The sequence below is a fragment of the Lampetra fluviatilis genome, chromosome 12, assembly GCF_964198595.1.
Source record: "Lampetra fluviatilis chromosome 12, kcLamFluv1.1, whole genome shotgun sequence".
NCBI lineage: Eukaryota > Metazoa > Chordata > Hyperoartia > Petromyzontiformes > Petromyzontidae > Lampetra > Lampetra fluviatilis.
Genome location: NC_136286.1, coordinates 3140276 through 3154202, shown reverse-complemented (window position 1 = coordinate 3154202; position 13927 = coordinate 3140276). Strand labels below are relative to the sequence as shown.

General features: G+C 48.7%; 1 protein-coding gene across 6 annotated transcripts in view; it reads left to right on the top strand.

The window, feature by feature from the left end:
* FBXO41 (F-box protein 41) overlaps window positions 1-13927 on the top strand; it is a 94617-nt gene that overhangs the window by 58061 nt on the left and 22629 nt on the right. For 5 of the 6 annotated variants that reach the window (XM_078861366.1, XM_078861369.1, XM_078861365.1 and 2 more), the window contains 3 exons: window positions 284-445; window positions 1709-1824; window positions 3205-6323. In XM_078861366.1, coding sequence (XP_078717492.1) covers window positions 284-445; window positions 1709-1824; window positions 3205-3264 — 338 coding nt within the window. In that variant the 3' untranslated portion in view covers window positions 3265-6323. Of the gene's footprint in view, window positions 1-283; window positions 446-1708; window positions 1825-3204; window positions 6324-13927 lie in introns of those variants that run through there. The other variant, XR_013637258.1, reaches the window with a different exon arrangement.

Here is a 13927-nt window from a genome sequence, read left to right as displayed (position 1 = left end):
ACCACCTCCCCACTCCCCCACCCCTCCACTCCCTCCACCCCCCGCACCCCCTCCACCCCCCCACCCCCCGCACCCCATCCACCCCCCCACCCCCCCACCCCCCGCACCCCCTCCACCCCCACCCCCACCACCCCCCAACACCTCCACTTCCCCACCCCCCCACCCCTCCACCCTCCACCCCCCACCCCCCCACCCCTCCACCCCCCCACCCCCCCACCCCTCCACCCCCCCACCCCTCCACCCCTCCACCCCCCACACCCCCACCCCCCACCCCTCCACCCAGTGCGTAGCTGCCCCGAGCTACGGGGGCTGGAGCTGGACCGCGTGCTGGAGCTGAGCCAGGAGGGAGCGGCGGCGCTGTGCGAGCCGCCCGGCCTGCGCCGCCTCGAGGTGCTGGCGCTCGTCTTCACGCCCGTCACGCCGCGCGCACTCCTGCACTTCTCCGGTACCCACGCCGTTCCTACCCCCCCCCCCCCGCTCCCTGATTTATGATCCTATCCCCAATACCGACACGGTTCCTACCCGACTGCCACTCCACTATTCTCCTAATATCAGAATAGGTTTTCCCCTTTTTTCTGGCAACAAAACAGGTGTTAAGATGTGAAAACACCAAACTGAAACCTTTTGCAAGGAATCATGTCTGCATTAACCACAATACTTGTGGTCAGAATGCAAACAAAAAAACACACTCTGATAATATATGCATTGTCCTTGAAACTGATTGGTCCACACCAGAGACAGCTTTCTTTTGAGCCTCGTCTCAAGACGGTGTTAGACCAGAGGACGCCAAAAGGCGTACTAATGATCCCCCTCCCTGATCCCTGATCCCCTCCCCAATCCCCGTTGCATGATTCGTGATCCACGATTCCTGATCCCCACTGCAGTGATCCATGATTGCTGATCTCTGATCCATGATGCACGATTAACGTTCCCCTCCCACCCGGCACCGTGACAACCCTCACCAATGCCGACAGGATCCTTGACCCACGTTCCCCGCCCCAGTAATCGAGATTATGTTTGGAAATGTTCGTCACGAGCAAAATGCCAATATGTGACACTTGGAATAATTAACATACGTACGTTGAACTTCCGTGCGTAGCCAACCGTGCTAATCGGAGGTGTGGGGGATGGACAATAAACTAAACACAAAAAGCAGATCTAAAGAATTTTTTTTTAAAATCTTGATTTAATAAAGCGCATAACTCCAGTGGCTTCCTAATATCGCAAGGAAGAGCGTTCCAGACGGCCGCAGAAGCACATCTGAAAGGAGCGAAGGCAACAGAACAAACGAGGGAGAAAAAGAAAGAAACGGTTCAAATGAGACGTAACAATCAACTTTGAAATCCACTTGGGACCCTGAATCGTGGCAATCTGTCCCGTCTCAGGGTCAGATGAATCATTGAGAGCCAGAGTATTAATGAGCTGTACATCATCGCCAGGGCATAATGTCTGGCTGACAATTTTTCCGGATCGTATTTTTGAGTGTGTGCGGTGCGTGTGCAGTGTGGTTGCACGTGGCTAAGTAGCAGAGGCCACGGCCACCGTGAGCGGTTACGCTTGATGCGGCTTGCTGGATGTGGAGGTATTTTCCGTGGGGTCGTCATCGACCTCCGGACGGACCTGGCCGGGAAAGAAACCGGGCGCTGGTCACCACCACAGGCCGTGATGGGCAGAGCTGCCCCTTTGCACCCCCCCCCCCCCCACACAGAGTGCTGCCCTTCGCTCAAGTCGGTGCTGGTTCACGTCGGGATATCCGACTACTTTACCGATGCCGACGACCCGGAGAGCCAGAGGCTCTACAGGGAGCTCATGGACAAGCTGCAGGTGGCGCCCGCTACACAACCCCAGCACACGCAGTGGCCACCACGGCAACACACGCCAGCCGGGGCTCTCCGTGATTGCCGCTTCCGTGGGCTGTTCCCCGACAGATCTCATCGGTTCCTTGGTCCCGTGACGCCACGTCCCGTAGCGCAATCGGTATAAAATGAGGGGGAATTGACAAAATAACATTGAGTTTAAATCCCAAACCAGGTTGCGGGCTGAGATAGGAACCACGTGGGCTGGTGCGGAGCCGCGTGAGGCTCGGGGACGAGCAGCAGCGGCGGCCGTAGGAAACAATAAATCGGCGCACGAGCGGGGCCAACAACGACGGGCAACGAGAGGCGCTTCACAAACCCGACGACGCCGAACGTGACAAAGCGCGAGTGCGAACCTGGACGGGGGGGGGGGGGGCGTGCGGAGGCACGGGGAGCGTCACTCGTAGAGAAAGGGGGGGAGCGACAGCCGCTAAGGGGAGGCGAGATGGAATACGCCGGTCGTCGCAGTCTGTTTAATCTCAATCCGTCACCCGCGCGCCCCGATGGGTGGTGGCTCGCCGGGGGAAGGCTCGTTGCGTTAGCGAGACCACGTCGAGCAGGGATCCCCCGCAACCCCCACTGCCCCCCCCCCCCTCGCCGCCCCTCCCCTCCCAGCACGAGGGGGCAGGCGCGAAGACGGACGAAGCGTAATTGCTCAGAGATCAAGCGGGGACATGACAGCCGGCACAAAACATTTGCTGTTCAGGGAAATTGAACGGTCGTTTTTTTGCGGCAGCTCCCTCGCCAGCGGTCCCGCCCGCTTTGTTGTGAGCGCCGTCTTTTATTCCAGCGGTTTGTTTTTTTTGTCGTCGCTGTTAGCTGTTAGGGTAGTTTTTTTTAGCGTTTGAAGATTTTTTTCGATTTCTACCATCGTAATAATAAGGCCGATTTTCTAGCACGCTAACATGAAACCTGCGCCTGTCAAGTAGGTGCACTGTTATAGGAACGGAGTTATTTTTTTGAGTCGTGTGTTTTGCACCGTCATTTAATCATAATTCGTATCAGTTATTTTATTTTGTTTAACACGTAGGCTTTCACAATTTTGGCTCATCGCCTGATGAAGCTGGTTGTAATCACCAGCTAAACGTCGTCCTCGAATTTTAAATGTTGTGAGTTTACTCTCCAACACACAACCGGTGTGCTGAAGTAGTAACTAATTGACACGTTTTGTTGATGTGACAAACCTTACTAATTGGCTGTGTCAGATGGTTGGCGGGTTTAACGACACATTTATATTCACGCGATCTCACCCAACAAACAGAAAAACCTTTATCGTGGATTCTTTTATTTTGTCATGATTTTTTTGTTTTGTGTGTGACCACGATTCTCTTGTGTTTGAACGGCACAGGCACTGAAGAAAAGGCCAGAACTGGCCAACGTGTTGCACATCAAGGCAGACTATGGCTGAGGGCGTTGAGGAAGCACGGAACACAATTCCTACGGGGGGGTGAAGGGAGGAATTCATCAATCGCGAGAGAAGAACCACGACGTCCATCTCGCAAAATGCGAATTCGTTTAAAATAAAAACCGTCGCGGCCAACTCGCCAACGTTGAACCAACGTTGGCATGTGGTTGGAACATTTGGATGAACGTTGGATCAACGTTGGCCCAACGTATGATACGAGCCTGCCGATTGGTGGTGTGTGTGTTAACCCGTGCCGTGCATGTTACCGTGTCAACGGGCGTCGCACAAAATCAAAGGTGCTTTGTAGTCTCGTTACCTTGATGCGTCATTACCCAGGAGCCTTTGCTCTTCCTGCAACCATGGCAACTGTTACCATCTCAAACATGGCATCCAAGCAAATTCCACGTACGAATGTTATTAATATTGTTATTATTATATTTACAGTATTATTATTGCTCCAGTATTTAGTTTGTTCCGAAGCAGAAAACGAACGTTCACACATTGTGCCTCAGATGTTTTGCAAAATGCCAAAATAGTGTTCATTCTTTAAAACTAGGTGTGAGTTTTGTTTGTAATTTATATGTGTGTGTGTGTTGTAATTCGGAGTGGTCAGAAAGTTTTGAGAAAACTAGATATCGTTTTGTACTTTCATCGATAGATGTAGTGGCAGCTTGGCGAGGAGGCCTTCACTCAGCGGCCAATTGACCAGCAAGAAGGGCCTGGGTTCGATCCCCGTCTCGGAGACCTTCATGTGGTAAAGTTTGCGTATCGTGAACCTCTTCTGCATGGGTTGCCTTCGTGCTCACCCGTTTCTTCTCACAGCAAACACACACAAAAATAACTACAATGCAGAACGTTCCAGTGCTGGAAAATGTACACTGTAAATGACTCAATTGGGATTCCGCACAGCAGCAACATCGCCCCCTACTGTGGAAACTTGGCAACATCAACCCCTACTCCCGAGACGTATTGAGACTTTCAAGGGTAAACAAGGATAATGATGATAGCCGCAGATTTCAGTTTTGCTTAATCGTGATGCAGCTGATTTTGTGTTAAATACACACAGATAAATTCAAGCATTAAATAATCCTGACTTATTTTGAATTTGGGGTGAATCGATGCGCATCGTTTAATATAGGTGGTTCTTAAGGTCAGGATGCACGCGTCGAATCACCTGTGTAAGGCATCGGTGTTTTACAATTTGTTGACGCTGCGAGTGATATGTTCATGCCCAACCCGTTAACCACCAGAGGCGCTCCTACTCACTACAGGCGCTACGATTTTCGTGTTGCATTTTATAGTTTTGTATCAAAATAGGACGCATATCTAACAGAGAGAGTCCTTGCAAATTAACGTCGCCACTGGCAGTGGTTCAAGCAAGCCTGATTCTGCTTTTGAGACGGTGTATGTCACAATCAGACGACTGTGTGTCTGATAGGATGTGTAAAAACTTGTATTTATTTGGTGAAGGGATGGATATGCGAAGGAGGCTATTGTCTGCCCGTTCATTGGTCGACATCGAGCCATGTTAAGTAGCTACATAGAATCATAAAAAACTAAATCTGGACTAACTTTAACACATGAATTTGGCAAACCACTGGAATACGCCGTAATGAATCGTCCTGCCAATAATGCCACCGTCTCATCCTCAAAACGAATGACCTCCCTTGTATATGTAACTCATGATTTATGCATATGCATTGTACATATATACATAGAGACGTATTTCCGTATTGAATGTAAAAGAAACGCATCCAGTGTTTTACTCCATCGCACACTCAAGCACTTTACATCGCAGTGTCTGCAGTGGTCGTGGCTTACGTGGCGTGCAAAGAAATGTTTTTAAAATATATATATTAAATAGTATGTGCTCAAAGGGGAATGCAACCAACGCACACACTCACTCGCGCACTTACAACACAGGGTGCTCGAACGCAAACATAAACTCTTGCGAAAAATCGGGACTCAGCATTTTGTTGTGCCGTTCGAGAACGCCAACCGCTGTACCCGTGTGCCCGTGGTCACACTCCGGACGACCGCGGACACACGCTGCTCGGGTTCCCCCCAGGATCACACCCTCTTGCCGAGGTGACACCCGAGTCAGCACGCCAAACGTTGTGCGTGCGGTTTGTGAACCGTTGGGTCCCCTTAGCCAGCCGCTGCCCGCGGGAGCTGGCGGGAGGGTAGGGAAGAAGCGATGGCAGCGAGGGGTTGGTGGTGGCCGTGGTGGTGGTGGTGGCATCAACGGCTACGTCCATGATAACATCTAGGTCAGGGGTCGGCAGCCGCGTGCGGCTCTGTAAGGACTACTTCGTGACAGTTATTAGGGACCCATCGACTCGTATTCACGTTCATCGGCGGCTCCTGAAATATTGCGTTATTTTACCGAATTCGAAAAAAAATATGTCGTTTGCTGACCCCCCGATCTCGATGTCATAATCAATACGTCAACAGCCACGAGTTGCCCAGTAGACATGGAACGTTGGGCCAACGTCGGTATGTGGTTGGAACCGGTGGCCCAACGTCGAGCCAACGTTACACGTTTACAGGGCGGTTTCAATGCTCACAAATGTAATTAAAATCACATTTTTGTCCATCAACAGGGAAACTTTGGGCAGGTTTTTTTTGTTACTTTTTGGGTCTCATCAGCCGAATGTGACCCGTTGAACAATTACTGATGGGTTGCCTGGTGTCGCAGGGGAGAGGACTCCAGGAAGACTGTGTAAACATTGTTCCAGAAAGCCACGAGGCTGATGGATTACATTGTTTTTTGATTGTTTGGGCTTACGGTGAAACTGAGCAAATAATCGAACAGTCGGGTCAATATATCTTCCCTTTCTCTCTGCTGTGAAGAAGGGCCAGTGTCTGAAACGTCAGGCTACTATATATTTGTTCTCTTAGGTTTTTTCGGTAAAGTCACGTAGGTAAAATAAATAAATAAACAATAATAAAAATATACTAGAAATAATAATAGAAATAAAATAATAAATCACGACGTTTCGGAGGCAACACAAGTCTCCGTCATCAGGTGGGACCGTCACAGCTGAATTTACTGTATTAAGTGACTGTATTAAGTACAGTAAATTCAGCTGTGACGATCTCACCTGATGACGGAGACTTGTGTTGCCTCCGAAAAGTCGTGATTTATGATTTTATTTCTTTTATTATTTCCACCATATTTTATTATTTATTTATTATTATTTACTTTTACCTACGTGACTTTACCGAAAAAACCTAAGAGTATGAATCCTTGCAGTCACGAAAGCTTCAAATCTAGAAATATATATTTGTTTCTATGATAAGGCAGTGTTGATGACGAATGTGGTGAGTTCTGAGTCTCACATGGCTACTAAATGAACTATGCACCAACAATTGAAAAACATTCAAATAAATCATGCACAATTTTACCCATACGTTTATACACAGCCGGATGTAATGGAATATATAACACGCTGTCGTGGTGGATTATGGTAAATAAATGTATTATAATAATACTGTGAGAAATATGAAATGGGAGTCTTCAGCACTTTAAAAATAGACTACCGTTTAGTCCATGAACCGATGGGCCTTCTGAAACAGTGCATCCACAATACTTGCATGCATATGATGGCTCTTGCCTATAAGATTTGAACTCTCAATGAAAGTAAAGGAAAATCACAGTTACTTAAAAAAAAGAAAAACCCTTTACAACTGCTAAAAAGCATAATCCCATTCGGCAGACAGCCTGAACAAGCATATTCGAGCAGCAGCCGTTCATGCCGACTCAAATTCACTGCTAATATAATTCACCGTGGAGATGAAATCAGTTCATGTGCAGTTGACGGAATGATTGATAACATCGCAAGAACGCAAGTAATGGCACCGACTTTAGGAGGCCTTCATTCAGCAGCAGATTTATCACGGACAAAGATGATCCTGTAATAATGATTCAAGATGTGTGTACGAAACTTTGAATTGTTTCTCAACCACCTGAATCTTTAGATATGTTTTGGAGTGTGAGAACCCAGCGGCGATTAGTGCTCATGGCCCCACTGCGCTGATGATACTCGCGAGAGAAGTGTGATCTGCGTTGTTGTTGTTGTTGTGGCTTGGCCAGGTCAGGGTTCCACCGGCTCTCCCTCAAGTGAGGAGCGGACGTGCGCTCTCGCGCTGTGGTTGCTGCGTTTCGTGGCTTGTCTGGCTTCGTTAGCAAGCTTTGTCTCTTTGCGCCGTGCTCATGAAAGTGCCAAAAAGTGTCTTAGTGTGCAATCGCCGCTTGAGATTGGTTAATTTCTGCATATTAAACTTGCCATCGCTCGCAACGACTCTCTTTCTCTCTCTCTCCCTCCCTACCCGAGACACAAAACTACTGCTTCCACAGCCTCTTGCGGTTGTACTGCTGTGGTGGCTCTACGATGCGTGGGTGGGTTGTACCAGGGGGTCGGCAATAACAAGCAGAGCCATTGTTTTTTTCGAATTCGGTATAATACCGCAATATTTAAAGAGCCGCAGTGCACGTGAACACGAGAACGGTGGTTCCTTGATAAGTCACGAAGCGGTCCTTAAAAGAGCCGCAGGTTGTCGACCTCTGGGTTGTGCCGTGCGTCGTTCGGCACGATGTCCGACGTTTCGTTTCAGGTCCACACGCTGTCAGCCCACCATCATCTTCCGACGTGGAATGGTAAAAAGAATGACGATCACTTCATAGGAAGGCTGCATAAAGTTGGTCGTTCTCTCAACAAACCAGCCGTGATGTGTTTTTGGGTTGTGTGTTATTCTGCACGATGTCCCACGTTTCGTGTCAGGTCTCGGAGAAGTTCGAAATGTCAACGTTTTCCTAACATAAAATAGATAACAGCACAATTGGAATTATTTCAAATCCTGGTAAGGGATTGACTCGGTCCATCATCCCCTCGGGGTAAATAAAATAATACCATTTTGTGCAAAAGTCAACTGGTTGTCATATGGATATACCTACTCCTGTCATAGGAATGTGGAATTTCCATCACTGGTTGAGGGTTGTAAACGAAAGATGAGCACCGTCTCAATACTCGTTCAGCAGGAAATCACTTCGACTCGTTTTTAAAACGAACATGCTGCAAAATAATTGGGAACGGAATGGGCATGATCTTGTCGGATCTCAGAAGCTAAGCAGATTTGAGCCTGCCTCGTGCTCGGATTGGATAAAAAGCATGGTCATAGGCTGCTGCTGCTGCGAGGCTATGTTGTGGGCAATTCACTACAATCCACAGTTGTACCGTACTCCTATGCTCTATCGTCCTATGCGCTCCCTCTCCCCTTTCAACAACACATATTACCAGCGTGGTGAATTATGGTCACCCTCTCGCCACGGGTTCGTGACACCCTCATCGAACAGTGGATTGACACACACACAAAATAACAATAACAAAACAACCACGAACAATCTGCCCCCGTCTCACAACATCGCCGGAGGCTACGATGGGAGTCCCTAAACAGCATTCACGATCCACCGTGCGTCGCTCAAATATCCTCACCCATGTCCCCTCTCTCTCTCTGTATCCATCTCCATCATCAAAGAGATGCGGGCAGGAAGCGCCCACGTCGCGACCACGCTCTTCAAACGTCCCACGTGCATTCACTGACTGTCTCCTCCAGATACTGATGAGCCAACGTCTTTAAAAAAAAAAGACAAGACAACCCATCAAGGTGAACAGACATCTCACCAAATCAACCACCCGTGTCCCACCCAGCTCCTCTATCGAACCACATGCACCCCCTCCTCTTCCACCGTCCTCTCAGCATCTCCCCATGTCCCTCTGTCCATTCACAAATTGATGCCCCCCCCCAATCCCCCACTTCGTTGTGAGGAGGCGGACACGCTGTCGGATATTGGCGCAACAATTTCGTTTCAGAAGTTCTTGTCTCGGCTTGTCCGATCACCTCGGCGCACAAAACGCAGGCGAGTGGATCATTAACCGAGGGGGACCCGCGGCACCATCAGAGGGGCCCACCGTTTAGGAAGTTGGCCACTGCGCGCCCCGTAAAACATTAACCGGGATCGTGGCCCAGTGGCGGGCAATTCCCCCCTTGCGTGGCCCAGACAAAGGGGGGCTCCTGTCAGCGCTGGTGGATGGAGTGGGTCTCACTCCGTCTGGCTTGATGGATCCATTACAAGTACTGTACATCTCACGGAGAGGGTCCTTGCCTTATCAGCATCTGGCAGGCCACCGGCATTGCACAGGTTTCGTCGCGAGCGTGACTTGCGCTACTGCTGCTGACAACGACGACGAGAGAGACACCCGCTTGCCGAAACCGTCCCGGAGTTAGTTTGATTGCGCTGAAGCAATGCTGCTGAAAAGCGACGCACTCGCAGAAGGCCGTGCCGCCGATGGGATTGTGTAAAAAATAAACTTTGTTTTTGAATGTGGAGAGGCGAAGTACATGAAGGGGTCGTGTTGTCTTCTTGTTTGTTTTCTTTACGGGTGCCGGAGGGCGTTCGCTGTTGCCCTCTGTAGCTCTCCGGTGCGTTCATGGGGTGTACCTGGATTCAACCGAATTGAGTTCAGTTCTCGAAGAGGCCCCCAACACGCGGAGCGAAACGTCGGACACTATGTCGAAAAACACGCGGTACACCCTGAAGATACATCGGAGATCTGTGATAGGTTCATTGTTTGGCCTTACAGCCCGCGGGCTTCAAATCACGATTGTTACCAATGTACTTACTAATTTGCCTATCCTTTGATGTTAACCTTTTATATCCTGTATAGGAGAGAGGTGGCGCAGTGGTTAGCGTTAATTATGAACCTGGAGACCTGAGTTAGATCCCCGGTCACGGCTAACATCAGTGGTGATATCTGAACTAGTCTTGCAGGCCTCCCTTCAACCTGCACAGACCAGCGTGGTGAAGTATGGTCAAACAGGCCTCATCACCAACACGGCGTGGGAGGGAGGCCTTCATCCAGCAGTGGAATGACACAAGATATGAAAATAATTCAAAAACTCGATTTAAAGCTTTCGTGACTGCAGGGATTCATCTACTTGGTTCTTTCGGTAAAGTCACGTAGAATGGAAATAATAAAATAATAAACATAAAACAAGAAGCTGGTAACATCTACAGACCAGCCTCAACAGCTACATTGTATGCGGACAACAACCAACCAATCCTAAATAAACAGGAAAAAATGGACACCTGGACAAACTATATACACAAGCTCTATGGCGCCGCGAGAACATCTGCAGAAAAATACCAACAGATGTCGAAAGACGCTCTACACATTTTAACATCAGAAGTAGAACATGCAATCAAAACAGCTAAGTTAGGCAAAGCGTGCGGGCCCGACACAATCCATGTAGAATTGCTCAAACTATTAGACAGTAACAACATACGACAACTGACTAATTGGTACAATCAAATATACAATGGCAATAAAATTCCATCCGACTGGCTACAATCCATCTTTGTGGCCATACCGAAGAAAGCAACAAGCCGGAAATGCGAGGACTACAGACTGATAAGCTTGATGAGCCACGTGCTGAAGGTGATCCAACAGCGCATACGCTCCACATGCGAAAATGCATTGAAGAACACACAGTTTGGCTTCTGCAAAGGACTAGGCACAAGAGAAGCAATCTTCTGTCTACAGATACTACTACAGCGATGCTACGAACATCAGAAAGAAGTGTACATCTGCTTCATAGATTACGAGAAAGCCTTTGACTCAGTCGACCACGACCGACTAGCTGCTCTATTAAAACAACTGGGACTAGATAAAAACGACATCAACTTCATCATTGCTCTTTATTGGAAGCAAACAGCCCAACTCCGATATGACAACGAATTGACAGATCCAACACCAATACAAAAAGGTGTACGACAAGGCTGCCCACTTTCACCCAGTCTTTTCAACATCTATTCGGAGCAGATTTTTGATCGAACACTAGCAGATAAAAACATTGGTATTAAAGTCAATGGACAATACATCAACAACATCAGGTATGCCGACGACACTGCACTGCTGGCCGATTCGGAACAAGACCTACAACAAATCTTGGACGAGGTTGCCACAGAGAGTCAAATATGGGGCTTACGAATTAATAAAAAGAAAACAAAGGTTATGAAGGTCAGCCGAACTACAAGCGAAATAACAATCAAGCTTGGCAGCGAAAAATTGGAACAAGTACACCGATTTAAATACCTTGGTGTAATCATTGACGATCAGTTGAACCATGAAGTCGAAATCAAGAGCAGAATTGAACAAGCAAGGCAAGCATTTATTAAATGGAAAACACTCCTTGCAGACCGCCACTTGAGTACATCACTGAAACTGCGCACACTGAAATGCTACATCTGGTCAATTTTGCTGTACGGAGTAGAGACGTGGACACTGACAACAACAGCAGCAAAAAGGCTCGAAGCTTTCGAGATGTGGCTGTATCGAAGAATGCTGAAAATCCCATGGACAGCCAAAACCACCAATACACAAGTTCTGCAAGATATGGGCACTGACAGGCAACTGCTGAAGACCGTCATTAGCAGGAAGTGTTACTGCCTAGGCCACATTGCCCGAAACGACCACAAATACCAGCTATTAAAGCAAATCCTGGAAGGAAAAATCGAAGGGAAAAAACGACATGGCTCAGTAACATCAAAACATGGCTACAATTAACAGCAGCAGCACAAACTCTACACGCCGTGCCAGACCGGGACCAATATCATCGTGAAGTCGCACACGCCGTTAGGCAGCACTAAAGAAGAAGAAGAATAAAATAATTCTCACGACGTTTCGGCCACAACGCAAGCAGCCGTCCTCAGGTGAAGAACAGGTCTGTCTTCTCGACTGTCTTCTCGACAGACCTGTTCTTAACCTGATGACGGCTGCTTGCGTTGTGGCCGAAACGTCGTGAGAATTATTTTATTATGTTTTATGTTTATTATTGTATTATTTCCATTCTACGTGACTTTACCGAAAGAACCAAGAAGATGAATTCAACAACTATTTACATGTTCGTCTTTCGAGTAATTTTGTTTTTCATTCGTTCTTTTGTTTCTGTTTTAACAAGCAGATGTATCATTACCCTGTTCAATTATGGATGAACAGGTCCTCACCATGTGAATATGGAATTTCCACCACTGGTGGTAAGCGCCTTAAAAGCTGCCCGCTAACAGGTGGCAACCAGAGCAGGGACTGGTCCCACCCAAGGTAGCCAATCTTTAGTGGTTCCGACTCATTTACACGGCCAATACGAGCGGATCATTTGATATCCACCGCTCATTTCAAATGGGTTATCACATGATCCGCTGGTATTGGCCACATAGAGAAATCGCAACCGATAAAGTTATACAAAGACAAAGATCCCACGTGCCCTGTAACAGACTGTTGGGGCAAGTGCTGTTAGCGAGCACCCACGAAGGCTGCAAGGGAAACACGATGATGTTTTTACACACCGAAACCATGTACGCACTCAAGGCTGAGTCGACCTAGGGCAGGCCCACGGCTGGTTCAGATTATAATCGTCACTGACTGGTGTGTTGGTCTTTGGCTTTGAACGGGAACACACACACACAAAGACAAAGTTACCCCCGTATAGCCTTAACAGACTGTTGGGGCAAGTGCTGTCAGCGAGCAGCACCTGTGAAGGCCGACACGGTACACGAGGTGGCCAGCAACCACGCCCAATAAGTCTGCCGTACACACAATCATGAACGAGGTGCGAAACACCAGGTTTACTCATTTGAGGCTGAGTCGACCTAGCGGAGGCCCAGGATCGGTTCAGACGAATCGTCACCGGTGTTGGCCGTGAGCAGGAATGTAACTCGGATCGAACAGCGCGCTAACCGCTACACCACCACTCCCCAACACAAAGATCCTCCAGTATAGCCTTAACAGACTGTTGGGGCAAGTGCTGTGAGCGAGCACCTATGAATGCCGGAACGGTACACGAGGGGGTGGGTGGACAACACCACGCCCGGCCGCCTTTGTCTCCCTAGTAGCCATGTTTACACACCGCACCAGGTACTTATTTTAAGCTGAGTCGACCTAGGGGAGGTCCAGGACCGGTTCAAATATACACACGCGCACACGCAGTGCAAGTACTTGAATACGAACGCAAATTGTTGCCAAACTCGCTCGCTCGCACACCGCCGGGGTTTATGATGATGGTGGTGATGGTGGTTATGATGGTAATGATGATGGTGATGGTGGTTATGATGGTGGTGATGGTGGTGATGATGGTGATGGTGGTGATGATGGTAATGGTGATGATGTTGATGATGGTGATGGTGGTGATGCCCCCAACATTTCAGACGTCATTTCGCCGCGCGGACACGCAGAGAGCTTTTAGATTCACTCCATCACACGGAGCCGGCACGCTCCGTCACTTAGTAGCCGCCGCCGCGGCCGTGCCGCTGCCGCTGCTGTTTATTGTTATTACTACTACTACCCCTACTGATGTTCATGCTCTTGCTGCTGCTGCTCTTAAAGATGTTTGCTGCTGCTGCTGCTGCTCTTAATGATGTTTGCTGCTGCTGCGACTGCCGCTCACGAGGATGCTTCTGCTGCCGTTGCTGCAGCCAGGGGGTCAGGTCGCTCACGGACAACACCACCCAGTGACGATTACCTGGACCGGATCTTGGGCCTCCCCTAGGTCGACTCAGCCTCAAATGAGTACCTGGTGCGGTGTCTAAACATCGCTACTTGGGGAGACA